The sequence below is a fragment of the Malurus melanocephalus genome, unplaced genomic scaffold (genome assembly GCF_030028575.1).
Source record: "Malurus melanocephalus ecotype Western Australia unplaced genomic scaffold, MMel_1.1 scaffold_230, whole genome shotgun sequence".
Lineage (NCBI taxonomy): Eukaryota > Metazoa > Chordata > Aves > Passeriformes > Maluridae > Malurus > Malurus melanocephalus.
Window position 1 is genome coordinate 159,832 of NW_026623462.1, and position 16,723 is coordinate 176,554.

Here is a 16,723-nt window from a genome sequence, read left to right on the forward strand (position 1 = left end):
AAAAAAAAAAAAAAAAAGAAAGGCAAGAAATCCAGCGACCATGGGCCAGCCTGGCTTCCTAGCGTGTACTTTGTGTTCTCTCTCCTTTTTCCCAAGGTAATTGCAGTCTGCCGAGAGGGAGTTAAATGGGATTAAAAGATCTGTGTAAGCAAAAGGACCCAGAAGAGAAGGAGGAAGGAGTGAGCCGTCCGGGCCAGGGGTGTCTGTGACACAGCTGAGCCCCTTAGCGAGGCAGAGAGCCGAGCTCCTGGGAAGGATGTACCCACAAACCGGCCTGTCCCCCGATTTCTGATGGATTGCCGCAAAAATTGCCCGAAAGAGACAATGCACTAAACGTGATGGAGCCGGAATCAGAGCCGGTCTCCAGACTCAGAGCTACAGCGGCAGGCAGGGGGTGAGTACAAACTCCGCTTCTCCCGGCGCTGGGGAACGGCATCCCGGGCGGGCTGGGGGTGCCGGGGAGCCGCGGGATCCCGCGATCTGGGAACGGGGTGGGGGAAGACATTCCTCTGCCAGGGGATGATGTGAAAACTCCTGCTCTGGAGAGGAGAATGGGCTGGGAGCAGGGAGGCCACGCTGCGGAGCGGGAGAGTTGGGAACAGGGCTGGGGTGTGCGGGAAAGGGTGAGAGCGGGGGATCGGCGCCGGCACGGCCAGAAGGAGCCTCCCCCCAGCCCCCCCAATTCCCAAGCACCGGGAAAAGGGGCTCCCAGCCCCGGGAGCTGCTCCGCGAGGTGGGAGCCGGTGCAGCCCCCAGGCAGCTGCAGGAACGGGCGATCCCCTGCCCCTCGCACCCCTCACCCTGCCCGGGCACGGGGGGGTCCCAGCCCCTCCTGGGAGCAGGGGGCTGCTGCTCCTCGCCCTGTCCCTCGGGGACACGGGTACCTGGGTCTGGCCGCGGTGCTGCGGGCGGTGGGAGAGCCCGGAGGGCTGAGGCACGGCGGAGGTGCGCGGTGGCAGCTCTTCATGTGCTCGGCACACACAAAATGCTGCTTCCTATCCATCCGTGTGTGCATGAAAAAATCCCGGCACACGCCCTGCCCGTCCCCTTTCTCCCRCAGCTGGGACCAGCTTTTACTATTTTCATTGTTAAATGCGTTGTTGTTGTTGTTGTTGTTATTTTCCCGGGGCCCCGCAAAGGGTTAATCCCGCTGGCTGCGTTGTCGGATGTACTGATGATTTACCGACACTCCCTTGGAAAGGCTGGGATTCTTCTGCCTGGCAGTTTGAAAAAGTTGTGTACAGGATCCCTCTGCTCGGCTGGGCTGGGAGACGGGGGAAACAGGGGGAACGGGGCGAGGGGATTTGGGGGCAGCCCCCCTCCACCCCCGGGGTCATCCCCTTCCCGCCCCTTTCCTACAGCCGGGATTTGGATGAGTGTGCAGTTCCCTTTGGAGGCTCTGTCTGTGTGTGGARTTACACGCAGAGCCCAGACCCCTTCCCAGGGGCTGCAACTTCTCTCTTTGACAAATTTTCTGTGTGTTTATATACTCTCAAGGACTGGATTTTAGCGCTTTAGAGTTGTTGTGATGTGTGGGCTTTGTTTGTTTGGGGTTTTTTTTTTTTGGTGTAGACGTGGCTGCGGCGTGTCTGGAGATGCTGGTAACTGCAGCATCTCCCACTTACACCTTTTTTAGTGCTGGGCACGGTCTGGGAGAACCGCCTGGGATCGTGCGAGGGTGACTGGCGTCAGAAAGAGAGAAGTCCAAAGGGGAACGGGCAGATAAAGGTTCCTTTGAAAGAGCACGAGCAGCGTGTCACAGCGAGGGGACGGGCCCCGGTGCTGGGGACACACTTGGCACGGGGCACCGCCGCTGACAGAGCAGCAGCTGCTCAGCCTGCCAGCGGAATTGACCGTGATCACGCTATAGACGGGGACAGCGACATCCTGTTCGGGTCCCGGGACAAACGGGACCATCCATTTGGGGACAGCTTTAGGGAGGAGRGAGCCGGGAGGAGGCAGCGCGGCTCGCTGCCCGCCGGGGTCTGTGCCCGGCTCTGCGGCAGAATGTCCCAGAGCACCGCAGCACGGCCGCTCGGGCTCGGAGCCTTGCGGAGCCGTGGGAAATGTGCCTGTGCCCTGTCCTGGTGCCTCGGAACGAGCGCCTTTTGTTCCCGGGTGTCCCCTGGCCTGTCCCCGCCGCGTGCTGCTCCGGTCCCTCCTCAGCAGAGGTCGCTTGCTGCCCTTCGCATCATCTCCCGGAGGGAGTTTTGGGGCTGGGCTTTGATTTGTTTGGCAGAGCGCCGTGCATCCCACCGTCCCACCGTCCCCGCGGCCCCGGTGAGCCCGCTGCTCCTGGAGAGGGTGCTCCGAGCCCGGAGCTGGCGTGTCCCTGGGCTCACCCTTGGGGTGGGTGAGGGCTGTGCTGCATCAGGGCAGWGATGGAAATGGTCTGGAGCATTCCTGTGTGGCTCTGGGGTCCCTCTTGTACCAGCACTCCTGCAGCATCCCCTGGAGCAGGGCTGGAGGTCGGGGAGCTGCTGGACGTGCAGGTGGGAGCAGGAGGGCCGGCTCACCGGGGAAGGAGCAGCATTTGCAGAGTGTGCTTGAAGACTTGAGCTGCCAAAGCTTGTAAAACCAGAACAACACAGGATTTTACAGGTTTAATGTGCCCCTCTCAGTTATTTCTGCTGATGCATTTTTGGTGAGCACAGCTCCCCAAAACACAGGGGAGGGTTTGGGTTCAGCTGCACACCAAGCACTGCTGCTGCTCCACTGTGGCTGTGCCACCTTGGCCCATTGCAGTGCCATATGCTGGCCTTGGAGGAGGCTTGTTGCTCCTGGTGGCCTCTGGTGGGTGACAGCCTGCTGTCACAGCCCTGGGGTGTTGGCACAGTGCTGTTCTGGGCTGTCTGGCCCATCTGGGTGCTGGATGAGAGAGCTGCAGGTGTGCTACCACAGCATCCACCCAGCACCATCGAGGTGGGTCAGCCCCTGGGAAGGCCCAGAAGGGCTGGAGGGAGGAGCCAGTTTAAGAGGAATCCTATTTTAAGAGGAAAAGAGGATTGCTTGCAAGCTGGGTGAGTGGTTTGGGGACAAATTATGGCACTCCTGGACAAATCTAGCAGAAGGCTGGCAATGATGTGTGTGTGCTGGGTGCCTGAGGGTAGAGAGGAGGGAATTGCACCTGGAGATGTGTCCCAGGAGGGATGAACAGTGTCACAGCCCAGGTCCAGTTTGAGGTCCACCTTCTCCTGCTTCAATGTGTCTCTCTGAGCATGTCCTTTATTAAAATAAAGCTCCAGCTTCWTCCCCTTTCTGCAATGGGTTGTGGGGTTAAAATCTGCCCTGCTTGATCTCTGTTCATCACTCACTTACTGACTGAGGGCTGCCCAGGTTTGTGGTGAGGGGAAATCTCTGCCCGGGGACAGACACAGAGTTTGTGGGTTGTTTTTTTTTTCCTCCTTTCCCTTTCTTTGCCAATTTGTTGGGGCACAAGTAGAAATGATGGACGCTCACTGAAGTGCAAATGGAAACAATGGGGAATTCTGTAGGGCCCTGCCAAACCCCATTCACAAAATGAAGGAATGCAAAGGCGCCTGTTGGAAGGACAAAAAAGGAGTTAGATGACAGATCACGCTTAGCACTTCTGTTTGTGAGGGCTCCAGTTACTGCACAACACAAAGGCCAGGGCCAGCACTGAGTGTTGTTACTTCACCCAGCAGCAAAATCAATCCCCAGACAGGGATGGGGAGCAGAGGAATGGGGTGCCAGGAAGGATCCCCRGCTGTGAGAGCTGCTGGGAGCTGTCTGGGAGGGTTGGAGCTGTATCAGATGGCATCTCCCAGGTGAGGAAGCAGGCTGTCACCAGCAGGAGCTCTGGGACAGCTTTGTGCAGTGAATCCACAGGTTCAGYTCCAATCAGAGCATGAGGAGCAGCAGTTTGGAACCCTTCAGCCTAAAGCCCTGAGAGAACAGGGTGTGAGGTGTCTGCAGGATTTCACCCTGGCCCTGCTGGTGCTTCATCCCCACCTCCTGTGCCCTGCAGGGCTCCATGGCCCTCCTGGAGGAGTCCTAAGAGGAGCCACAGTTGCCAGAGGAGCAAATATCCAACCTTTAGGGATCCAACTCTCCTGGATCCATAGGGTAAAGAAGATTTTTCTKCTAGAAAAATCCMCTAGACCAGGTTGATCCAAGCCCCATCCAYCCTGGCCTTGAACACTTCCAGGGAYGGAGATTTCATTCCCCCTTATTTAATATTAACATTTTGTAGATCACTCTGTTTTCTCAGTATTTTTTAATTACCTTAAGAATGGATTTATATTGGCCATATCTATTTGTCTGCTCAATCCCTTCCTTCAAAATATGGAGATTAAACACTGACAGTATTTCAGTTGTTTCAAAAACTCTGCCCTTACCACATTGGGGTTTGCAGCAGTGCCTGTGTACAAAATCTTTGCCTGGAGGTGTAAGCTAATACCTCATTTATGCTGCAGGAAAGGTCCTGTAAAGAACTAAGCAGGGTCAGGACAGGGACATCTCCACAGTTGTGTGTTTCCATTGCTCTTGCCAGAAACTGAGGGGGAGTGGAGAAATACCATCATTTCCAGAAGCCCCAAAAAGAGAGCAGAATTCTGCTCCACAGAGGAGGTTGCTGGTACAAAATGAGATTTCTACCCCAAAAAGCTGGAATGGAATCGATGCATGGTGCAATTTAAAGCCTCAGTTTATAGGTTGAGATTTGCTTCCTGTTGTCTGTCAAAACTGCTTGGGAGTCTTATAAAATATCACCTCCAGTCGTGTGCAAAGGATCTTACACCACACATACATTTTCTCCTTTTTAAGATATACTGTCTGATGTACAGCTAGAAATGCAGATTTGCTTTTCTTGAAAAGCAATTTTCAGCCTCCAGCTGGCTTTGTGGTCTTTTCAACAGGAAAGAAAATACACCTGAATGGAGAAAAGTGGTGGGGAATTGTTTTTCCACCTTGCAGTAATGTTTGCAATTTCAAAGCCATTTCCCCACCGTAAATGAGGGAGAAAACAAAATAAAAAATTAAATGCTGCTGTGGGCCCTTGAAACATTTCCTTCGGCTTCAACCCATCATCTAAGCAAACAAGATGTCAAAATCATTTGGACTTCTTCTTTTAAGGCAGGGCAAACCTTTTAATTTAAAGAAGCTGAAATTGGTCCAAACCAATTCCAGAAATAGTGGAGAATTAGTTGATCACAATTATTTTACAGGTTGCCTCAGCTTTGTCAGATTGGCACTTGCTTGCAAATAATTTGTGACCACATCTACCTTGAAGGCTGTTGTGTTGCTGCTGTCCTGAGTTCAGTGTAGGGCTTTATTCCAGCTCTTGTCTGGTTAGAAAGGAACAAGGGCAATAAAGGTTTTTGTGCCTCTCTGTCCCTCTCAGTTTTATTTTACCTTGGACTTTTGGCACTGGTCAATTCCCGTGGACTGATCCACAGGAGTTTGCCAAAAGCAGGCAAGTAAAATTAAGCTGCAGTCAGTATTTTCAGTTTGCTATAAAGGGAGTTCRTGTCTGCACTGGAAACTTTCAGGGCTCATGTGAGCTGACATCGTGTGTGCTATGGGGCGCTTCTTCACCCAGAGACTGCAGCGGTGGTTTGGGTTGGAAGGACCTAAAAGTTCATCCCATTCCACTCCCTGCCATGGCAGAGACRCCTTCCACTGTCCCAGGCTGCTGCAAGCCCCATCCAGCCTGGCCTTGGGYACTGCCAGGGATCCAGGGGCAGCCACAGCTTCTCTGGGCACCCTGTGCCAGGKCCTYCCCTCCCTCCCAGGGAACAATTCCTGCCCAATATCCAACCTAAATCTTTTCTTCTTCTCTTTAAAAACCATTCCTCTTTGTGCTGTCCCTCCATTCCCTTCTCCCAACTCCCCCTCYATCTCTCCTGGAGCCCCTTTAGGCACTGAAAAGTTCTCCAAGTTCTCTTTGCAGCCTTCTCTAGGCTGAACAGCCCCAAGAACCTCATTGTGGTACCCACAAACACCTTCAGTGGTACCTCTTGATAGAGTCTCAGTGGAAATGGCTGCTCATGGCAAGAAGCTGAGATAAAGGCAAGGTGGGTTTGATAGCTCTATATAAGGAGAAAAATCTTCTTTACTCTTGCTGCTGAAGCTGCTCGTGCAGCCCCGCCGCTGCCGAGCTGTAACGGAAAAAGAGCCTGCCTTAAAAATCTTGGGATAATTAACAGCCCCATCACTCACACGGCTGCCATTTGGAAGCTGCTTTTGCTTTTTCCATTAAGTTGGTAAATTTTGCCAAAGTGTTTTTCTTCAGCGTTTTGGCACCGAGCCCCGCTCTCAGCTCGTACGGTGTTGGCCGTGTGAGGGGTCCAGGAGCAGGGCTGGGGCCAGCTGGATCCCACACTGTGCATTCGTCTCCTTTACAGCCCGTCAGTGTCACTGGAACCAAATTACGTGCTGGATTTTCCCTGAAGATTTGTCCTCCTCTCTGTGTCAATCAGCAGGGAGCTGGGTTTGGGAAGGTACCCCTCAAAAAAAAAACCAAAGAACACCAGAAGTGCGGCTTCAGTTTGGTGTGCTTTGAGCAGCAGTGGTTGTACAAATCTGATCCTCACCAGAGCACAGAGAAAGCTGCTGGTGACCCCCTGCCCTGCCTCCCCCTGCTCTTATCAGGCAGTCGAGTTCAGGTGGTGACACCCAGTCAGCTCTTTGCTCCAAGAACACATGGGGTTGTGTCACATCTTCAAACTCTGTTGGTGATGAGCACAGAAATTCAAGTTGTCTTGTGAAGTGGATGTTGGCCACTCTCAGGCAAAAAAAAAAAAAAAAAAACCACTGTCAGAGGTGGCCATGAAGAATTTTCCTATTCTGTTTCCCTTCCTCCATCCCCTAAAGGAGCRGGGGCATCAGCTCTCCTTGCACTTGGCAGTGTTCTCAGCCTGACAGTTGTGTCCCAAAGGTTGAAGTGGCCAGAAAACAACCAAGTCTACCCATCTGGACATCTCTGGAGCACGGTGAGGGTTTCCTGGTTAGAACATGGCTGGCTGTAGGACATGGCAAAAGAACACCAGGTTATTCCAAACTGTTCTTTCATAAACCAAAGCAGTCCCAGAGCTCTCAAAGTGTGCAGCCCAGCGTGTCAGGGTGATGGAAACAGCAAAGGAGGACGTGGATTGCTTCAGCTCGTTTGTTTCCCAGTATTTTATCCCTTCAAACCTTAAAATATTAGTTAGTGGCTGGATTCCTGGATGGATTTTTACATTCAAGGCCAGGTTTCCCYGCTGGTGTAAATCACCGTGGCTTCCTTTGAGCTGTGGGAAAGGAGCTGCACCAGGTGAGGAWTGGCCCAGGGTAATACATTGTCTCAGAGGATGCTTTCTTGGGCTGAAACTGAGGCTTTATGGCAGGAGAAGAGTGGTCTGTAATCCTGTTTGATGTATGATTTGTGTGTCAGGTGTGGAGAGAGGAGCCAGCTGCACTTTGGCACGGCCTTGCACAGCCCAGTGCTCGCCCTGTCCAGGCTGAAGGGACAAAAACAACCTGTGCCTGTCCCACACTGCTGTCTCCTGCCTGAGGACTTGCTGCAGTTTACATTTCTGTCTGTCCCTCCAGCAGCCTTTGCTGATGAAGCTGTTAAATATCCTCTCTAGAAGATGAGGGAATTCAATCTTCAAACTTTCCACTGACAGCTTTAAGTGAGCCTAACCAAGGAGTTTCCTRTGTTCCTTGGTTGGCTACAAATCAAGGAAGCTGATGGGGGAAAGTGGGAGCTTTAGCTACCTTTATTTTACCTGAGCTGCTGTTTTCAATGGCACTTGAAGGCTTAAAGCTGAGCTAACAGAGAGGTTTGTCCAATTCCCTCTCAGGCGTGAAAGGGTCTGTGAGAGCACAGGGTTGGAATTCTCTGTGTCTCCAACTTTCTGAACTTTCCTGCCATCCCAGGCTCGTGAGAAGGTCCTCAGAGGCTCAGCACAGGGTGCTGAGGGGTCAGAGGCTGCCCCCTTCTTTGCATCTGGGTGTAAAATGAGGAATAGGTCCATGTAGGATTGTGTGTGTTTAGGATATTTTAAGCACATGGAGTAAAGCATTAGATCTCGAGATTTTCTCGGTGAGGTGACAGGGCTCTGTGTGTCAGCCCTTTTCCTGCACTCCTGGCAGGGCTTTGTGCCTCCCAGCTTTCCAGAATTTCTCCATCCCCTTTGCGTTTYTGGTGGTCTGTCCTGGCTGGGGTGGGCACCAAAGGGCAGCAGCAGTGAAGGCTCTGGTGACCCTGCCTCTCACAACACTGGGCTGGACCTTGTTTAAGTCTCCTTAAACCTTTCCACTGAGTTCAGTGGGCTTTTGATGACTTTAAAGCAGAAAAACAAGGTCTCAGTCTGAATCCACCTCCTGGAGTCATGCTGACGCTGTCACTGCCTTTGCTACACCTTGGGATCAAGGAGAAGCTTTAACAACGGGAACTGGTTATGTTTCTAATGTTATAAAATTCATTATTCTTTCCTTCTCTTCCAATTTTAGGGGATTCTGCTTTCTCTGGACTATATTGTGTTTTACCTGGTTCCTGGGATTCACACAGGGAAATTCTGAAGGTAAATTACATCTTTTTTCTTCCTCTCCTCTTTCAACAAAAGTAAAAGCCAAGTGCCTTGGTACCAGTGTAGGATTATAATTTAAAAATCAATTTGTGAGCCCAGTACACAGTTAGATGCATTTATTGCAGATGGTTGCAGTATTGATGATATAGATGATGCAATTAACAGCTGCCAGGTTTTGTCCAGGTGATTACATGCCCCACAGGATTTTCAGAGTCCCTCTGTCTGGTGGAACCGGTGGGAATGAAGGGTTTTGTGTCTAAAACATCAGTGACATCTACTTGCATTTTCCAGGACTTAACTGCTTTTAGAAAGAGCTCCTTGGGACGRGGGCTTTATGGAATTAAATGTCTCTGGCAGACAGAATTTTTCCTTGACTTTGGTGCACTCCASGCGTGCCCCTGCCAGCACAGGGGATGTTATGCCCACAGAAATAATGTGAGTTCTAAAAGTAAAACCAAATTTAAGGGAGGAAAATCCCACAGGGTTGGTTGATGATTGGCTACACCTGGTTCAGCCCCTGTGCTGTAAGGGAATATCCTATAGGGGAGTGACACCTTCTCCCTGTCCTTACACCCCTTCTCAGGCATCACCTCCCTGGTGCTGCTGGGAACCAATAGGCTGGGGTACAAAAATCAGTGACCCCACCAGAGGAGATGAAAAGCTCTAAAATCAACAAAAACAAACAAAAAAAAATAATCTTTTACAGTTGATAGTGGGTGATGAGCGTCTCTGCGATCAGTTTGTAAAGAAACCTTCTCTTCAAATAGCAGCACCTTTCCCACATGGATACTTTACACGGTGTTTGCTGGAGCWCAGCAGCTTCCCCTGCCATCAGCAGACAACACTAAGTGGACTAGCAGGCTCCAGGGCTCTCCTCTCAGTCTCCAAAACATGAAGGAAAAATAGAAATTTGGTCAATGCTCAGCTGTCAGCCAGCCCATGGAGCACTTTTTACAGGGGGGGGGAATAGATCCCTGCCATCAGCAATTTTGAAAAATGTAATATTTTCCAAATTCTGCCTCCATGCAAAGGAGGTGAACATCTGGCTGAATTACTTACTTAGTCAAGCAGTTTTCAGAACAAGTTTTATGTCAGCTCATAAAGAGGCAGAACAAATACAGTGTCTTGGCATCTCTCTTTTCAAGTAGATTATAATGTTCTGTTTAGATTCACCTCTATCCATCGTTTTACTCCTGTGTTAATTATGGGATGGTGTCATGTCTTTTGTTACCATCAGTCTAGAGCAAACTCTTTTAATTTCACTCTCATTGTGTTTACCTTGGTGTAGTCAATAACTCACCTCTGAGATATTTTCTCTGTGATAAAAGAGTTTTTTAAAACTTGCCTGGTTTCTACACAATGAGAGAGAAGATTCCCTTCTGGGTACCAGAAAACAAAAACTTCCCAGGCAGTAAAGGCTGTAAGGAAACACTGGTGACTTKAGGCTGTTATCACCTAAGATTTTCAAACATCAAATATAGAAGCAGCAAGAGCTTGTTCATAGGTCAGTGTGAGGGTGAAATTAAGCCAGTACCGGGGCATTTGAAAACATTCTAGCTGTTACTCTGAGGCTTAGGAGTCTTCCTGTAGGCTGGAAAAYCAGGGAACACGGAGGATGATCTTTCCATAAGTGTTACGAATCCAAAAGATTGTGAGGTGACTTCATTTGCTGTGCACTGACTGAGGATCTGAGCAGTAACTTCTGGAAAGGCTGTGCTTATYCAACCCAGTTTTAGCTGTGGGCATCACTTGTTGGCTGGTGCAATCTGGGAAGCTGCAAGTTATTTCTCTGCTGCCTTTTGGCTTCTTTTCCTCATACAGCTTTTTGTGTAAAAAGGAGAAAGAGGGAGGGAAAGAAAGAGATGGGAAGGAGAACAATAAAATATTTCATCCCCTCTTTCAGAGGTGATCATGTGGTTGTTCAGCAAGCTCTGTGCATCTCCCTTCATGCTCAAAGTCTGACAGAAGAGGTTTTTCCCAGTTGCTCAAATGTTGTTACAGGAATGTTGTTACTAGCTCTGAGGCACCTGGGACAAGGCAGCTCTTAAGTGAATGTTCTTTTTAAATAATGTGTTTTGATGGAAAAATCCGCAGAGGAAAAAATCTGAAAGGGAAAAAATGCTCTGCTCAACTTGGAGCTGCTTCAGGAAGTCAGAATTACCTTGCATTTTACGTTGGCTGATGACATGCTGTATTCTGGGAGATGTGCCCCACCAGCCCAGGGTGGACAGGGGATGGGATGGACAGGGGATGGGATGGAGAGGGGATGGGATGGACAGGGGATGGGGTGGACAGGAGATGGGGTGGACAGGAGATGGGCTGGGTGCACAGGAGTCCTGAGCTCTGGGTCTGGACCTGCTGCTGGAAAGTCCACATACGTGTCCTGCGTGATTTTTGCGTAGGCATCCAGAGCTTGGCTCCACCTTAGTGGGTYTTGAGGGAGGGGAGTGTTTGGGTTGTGCTTTTTTTCCTTAAGCRCTCCTGGATTCAGTTGCTAACGAGGCGCTTGGATTGGGATTGCAAACAGCAGCAGCATCCCCTGAGCAGGGAAACATCCTCTGGTCTTTGCAGAGCAGCTCCTGAATAAATAACTCCTGGAGTGTGCAGTATCTCTAGCAGAGACAACCCCTGTCTGTCTCTGAGGGAGAACCTAAAAATACACGTAGAAATTGGAAGCTGGAGTCTAGCTCCTCGTTTAAGTGGTAAATTTATTTCCTCAGGGATAAATCCTGATGCTTTTGAAGTCTGTGGCAAAGGTCCCACTTGACTCCACTGAAGCCAGGCTTTGGCCTTTGCTGTTTCATGGGCTCTGGAGGTTATCCAGGATGAAGACACTGCCATGATTCCTGTGTTCAGTGCAGAGAGGGGAAGGCTGTGCTGGGAGACAGCTCTGCTGGACAATATGGAATAAAAACAGTGGGGGACCAAAGGTTTCAGAGCATGGGAGAAGTGCTGTCATTAACACTTGCACAGACTGTGCAGTAAATTACCCCTCTGCACAGAGAGGGAAAATTTCCATCTTTTTCTACATCTGACGCACCTTCTCCAGGGTAGTGTCTGCTAGAAAATGAGTCAAGCTGCCTTAAAAAAAAAGGGAGATGGGAATAAAGCTAAACTCAGACAAAGTAAATATTGATTGACTCGTTCTTACGTACAAAAATGGCCAAGGTTTTTGCCAAAGTCAAGGAACAGAGGTTTTCTCATCATTCTCCTCSCTTCCTGGCCAGCAGCATTACAGGTCTCAGACTGCTTGAGCCTACAACCCTTCTGGCCAACACCARGGCTCTCTGTAAGTGCCAGTTCTCCAAATACTGTGCTCTGTGCTGARCATTTGATAGTTGAGGGTGAAAATGGCCAAATTCCAAGGCCCCTTTATAGAAGGAGGTACTTTTTCCTTTGGACACCTCCAGTTTACTTTTCCTTTTAAACTAGGAAAGCTGCAATCCCATGGTGTTAGCCATGATGGGCACCAYCACCTTTCTGAGTGTTAAATTCTTGCCTTGTGACATCTGCCTCTGGGTTATACAGCCCAGACTGGCTCCCAAAGAGCACTGAAATGGGAGAGCTGCTGGTCAGGGAGTGATGGGCAGGAAGAGGGGAGGAAGTGCAGCTATCCTGGCTCACTGTCAGCAGTGGTGGTGCCGTGGGAGTCACAATCACCTTCACAGGGTAATTCGGGTTTGGAAAACCCTTACAGTCACCAAGTCCAGCTTGGGAGCAGAGCCTGACCCCCACCTGGCTGCACCCTTCTGTCAGGGATTTGTAGAGAGTGAGAAGTTCTCCCCTGATCCTCCTTTTCTCCAGGATGAGCTCCTTCAGCTGCTCAGCACAGGATCTGTTTCAGGTCTGGGCACATTCACCTTTGCAGCTTTGCTCACGTAGACSTCGGCATCTTCTCCAGTTCAGTAATTCAGCCGAGGCTGCTGCCAGCTGGCCCCAGTCTGTGTTGCTGTTGCCTGCTAATCTGAGCTGTGAGTGACTCCTGATAGACCTCRGGGGCAGAAAGCAGGAGATTCTGCTTGTCTGCCCAATGCAGACTCCTCCTGGGGTTGGGGGATGGAAAAAGATCCCTCTGAACATCAGTCCCTCTGCTCCTGTCCTGAGCAAGGCACCTGCTCAGGGGCAGCCACAACCAATTCCTCAGCTCTTCACAAACCACGTCTGGTTCCAACCTATTAAAATAATTTAATGCTGTAAGATGATCTGCTGGGGGAAAAAAACGCACTGCTGTTGAGAACCTTGAGCAGTTCACTGAAATCTAGGTGCAATTTTTTCATGCTGGGAGGCACCTTCGCTTCCCTAAACTCTCCAAAGATCAAAAGCTGCTCCTTGCTAACTTGGAGAGAGACAGATGCAAGGCTTTTGCTCCCTTTGGAAGTTCTGTTACTCGCCCTCTGGGGATGTAAAATGTTGCAATCTCAGCTCAATCTGTTGCTCAAATTCCTTTCCAGCTATGTGGTCAGTACTCAGAATTAAACCCCAGGAAGTGGACTGGTGGTACGCAGTGGGAAATTTCCTTGTAGTGAGGTCAGCTCCCTCCAGAACATTGAGCTGCTCCCTGGTGGGACAGGAGAACTCACCAGAAGCACCACGGAGCTGAAGCATTTTGGCAATTGCTGATAATCACTYTGAGCGTGCACTTGCTCCTCACACAATGTGAGAAGAGCTGTGAGTTCTCCATGCTGGTTATTTGAATGTTTATTTGAGAGGATGGGATTATATACGTGAGTTGGGATTTCCTGCACCCTTTTGCCTTTATGGATGGATTGGTTTGACTCCCCTCCACACCCATCCAGGCTGCCCAGCCCCTCACGCAACCTTTGTGCTTCCCTTCCAGATGTGGATGTTCTTCAAAGACTGGGCCTGTCAGGGAAAAGGCCATCGAGCGGATGGTCCTCCTCGCGCGCAGTTCCTCAAGGAGTCATTCCTTTCAAATCAGGGGTCATCTTCACCCAGCGGGCCCGCGTGGAAGCCCCGCTCAGCGCCCTCCTCCCCGCGGGCTCCAGCTCCAACCTGCTCCTGGTGCTGAGCCTCTGCTCCCACCGCATCAACAGCGCCTTCCTCTTTGCCGTCAAGAGCAAAAAGAAAAAACTGCAGCTGGGGGTCCAGTTCGTGCCCGGCAAGATCATCGTGTACGTGGGCCACAAGCGCTCTGTATATTTTGATTACAACGTCCACGATGGCCAGTGGCACAATATGGCCATCAACATTCGTGGCCAGACAGTCACTTTATTTACTTCTTGTGGGAAGCGCAGAGTACATGCGGATTTGCATTTTAAAAAGGACGAGGTGTTGGAYCCGCACGGGTCGTTCCTCTTGGGGAAGATGAGCCAGCACTCGGTGCAGTTTGAAGGAGCCATCTGCCAGTTTGATATTTATCCTTCCGCCAAGGCAGCTCATCATTACTGTAAATACCTGAAAAAACAGTGCAGGCAAGCAGACACCTAYCGGCCAACCCTGCCCCCGCTCATCCCMCTCCTGCCCAGGGATCCCAGCGCCWCCCCCAGCACCCCACAGCRTGCGGASCCCTCGCTGCAGGGTCTGAGAAACCTGACCACCGCTGCCCCATCCTTGGAGTTTGGCAGGGTCACTGCACCCCTCAAGGTGAGGGGTCCTGGTGCCACAACCCCCAGTTTGCTGTCAACCCCACCACCACCGCTGAGACTGACCACCAAGGCCACCAAGGTGACGGTGACCCCACGTGTTCCGGCCAGCCCCGAATCCCCGGCGCCCACCCGCCCGCTCCCTCGGGGCACGGCGCCCACCGTCCGTGTGTCYCGGCCCACGCCCAGCACACGCAGAGAGAAAACTCCCATGCCCACCGCCAGAAAGGCCCCATCAACGAGCCAGAGCCTGGCCACGGCCAGCAGCAAGGTGTCCAAGCCAGAGACCAAAAAGATCAACCAAAAACCAACAACTGAGCCCCCCGCAGCCCCCGSTACTGTAAAGCCAGCGAGGAGAGTGGCTGATAACACAACGAGCAGTGTCCACCTTGTCACCCTAAAGCAGACCCCGCAGAGCCCCAGCCGTGGGCCCGCTCCAAAGAAGCACGTGCTGTCCCCAACCAGGAGAGTGGACCCCACTATCGTCCCTCTGGTGTACACCAAGCCATCCCCAGGGTCTGCCCGGCCCGGCTCCAGAGCCAGGGCACAGCCCTTCAACCTCACCACCCCGGCTGCCACGGATGGCTATCAGATCTTTGACCCCCTGGGACCCACCCCGTTTCCGTTTTTGCTGGGATATCCAGGAGTGAAGGGAGACAGAGGACCTCAGGTATGTTCAGACTCTTGATGTTGGCTATTCCCAGTCACAGCTCGGCTCGAGGGCTGGCAGACCACAGCCTCCAAGGGTTTCTGTGAAGCTTATCCAAGTGTGGCAGCCAAGCACTGCTGCATTCCTGACCATCACAGTTTCAGCATAAATCCCGAGTGTTCAGTGAGGGTGGGTGCCCCTTAAACGTTTGTGGTTAAAGTTGATGCTTAATGTTAGATTTTTTAAAAAGGGGGGGGAAAGAGAAATCCCACTTTCCTTCAGATTGCTGGTTGAAATTTTAATAGCCAGGTTAAGGCTCTGTTCTGTACCCKTGGCTTATCTCAGGTCATCTTCCACAGATGCCTTAAAAACATGCCTCAAGTTAACTATTTCTTGACACTGGTTATTAATTTGGTTTGTATCTGACATTCGAAATCCAGAAAAGTGCCCTGTTTCAGCAAATGTGAGTGCAGAGATGTCTTCAGGATTTATTTTTTTAAATGAACTCTCCTCTGTTTTTATGGTGTAAGTTTTGCTTGGGTGTTTTGTTTTATTTTTTATTTCTYATAGCCTGCACTTAAAACATGCAAAAAGTTTCCTTTATAAATTTAACTACTGCATTCCACATAAAATAACCCCTCTCAGGTTGTATATCTTGGCCATTGTAAAAGYATACACACATTTTGTAATGCTAAAAGCACTCAGGCCCCACTAATTATCTGCTGGCTGTTGTTTTCTTTCAAATTCAAGAATGCAAACCTGATCTTTAAACTGGCCAACTTTTAGGGGGATTTGGTGTTCCAGCCCCAGTTGTCAATAGGAGAGAGGGGCTGTACATGTAAAATAAGTTTCTCCCAGATGGAGCCTTTGGTTGCCAAGATCCAGCCTAGAGTGAATTTTTACAGCTGACTGCTTAAAATAGTGGAAGGAGGGTTTACAATGGAAATGTTGAGGCTGGCGTAARGAGCACGATCGCCAGCGCTTGTGTCTGCAGAGCTGCTCCTTGCTGCAAGTACCACCTAAAATGGAATGGTTGGGTCTCCCCAGGTCCTCAATGGCAGCTCAGCAGTTTGTGTCTCCTGTCCCATCTCAGAGCTGGGTGGTGGTTTCTGTCCTTGTGTTTTGTCTGTGGAGCCACCCAGAGCTGTGTTTGTTGGTTCCTGCCCTGGGAGAGGTGAAGGTGCTGCCTGGGCAGGGGGATGARCGTGGGCTGCAGGCACCCATCCCTCATGGGGTCATGGTGCTTGTTTTGCTAAATCCCTGAGTAGACAGAACAAGCTCCAGCAGTTTGGTCTTTGGGCAGATTTCTGTGCTTTGTGGAGAGTTCCAGGCGTATTTCCAGGAGGAGAAATTCAGCAGTTGTGAATTTCCCTCAAAACATCACTCAGCTGTAAGGGGTGAATCTGGGTGGTTGCTCCAAGCCCACCAAAATCTTGACCTCTGCCACCTTCTTGCCCTTCAAGTGTCATGAGGGTGACCAAGCTCTAAGYCCCTACAATGCAAAGAGCTTATTATTGAACTGGAGTGGAAAATCTCTCTCAGGCTTGTGAATCATAGCAAAGAAATGGATTCAGGCTGTGGAGGGCTGAGGGAAGAGATGGCAGGGATTTTCCATCCTGTCTGAGAACAACTGGAGTCCTGAACTGAGGGAAAGGGGAACTTTCTGAGGCTCTGTCTGGCCTTATCCTCTTTGCCTGCTGGAAACAAAATCAGGGCTTGGGGAGGGAAAGGTTGTGGCTTGGCTGGGGCTGRCTGCCACACGGTGCTCGATAGCTCCTGTGACTCACTCCAAGATCTCTGCACCACGCTTCCCTGGATGTCTCTGACGTGGGAAGGGAAAAAAAAGAGGAGAAAAGACCGGAATGGGGATGACATGTTGAGAAATGAAGGCGGCACTTCCGTGGCCAGACGAGCGTGTTTGAGAGCGAGTGCTGATA

At 50.8% G+C, this 16,723-nt stretch overlaps 1 protein-coding gene and 1 long non-coding RNA gene across 2 annotated transcripts in view; one reads left to right on the forward strand and one right to left on the reverse strand.

Moving 5' to 3' along the window:
* The window catches only part of LOC130578499 (uncharacterized), a 1,663-nt gene extending 394 nt beyond the window's left edge, over nucleotides 1–1,269 (reverse strand). Inside the window, exon 1 of the long non-coding RNA XR_008965893.1 lies at nucleotides 885–1,269. This is a non-coding gene — a long non-coding RNA (uncharacterized LOC130578499). The remainder of the gene's footprint in view (nucleotides 1–884) is intronic.
* The window catches only part of LOC130578498 (collagen alpha-1(XXVII) chain-like), a 135,750-nt gene continuing 119,033 nt past the window's right edge, over nucleotides 7–16,723 (forward strand). The window contains exons 1-3 of the mRNA XM_057374623.1: nucleotides 7–394; nucleotides 8,458–8,528; nucleotides 13,372–14,807. Of these exons, the coding sequence (XP_057230606.1) occupies nucleotides 339–394; nucleotides 8,458–8,528; nucleotides 13,372–14,807 (1,563 nt within the window). The 5' untranslated portion in view covers nucleotides 7–338. The remainder of the gene's footprint in view (nucleotides 395–8,457; nucleotides 8,529–13,371; nucleotides 14,808–16,723) is intronic.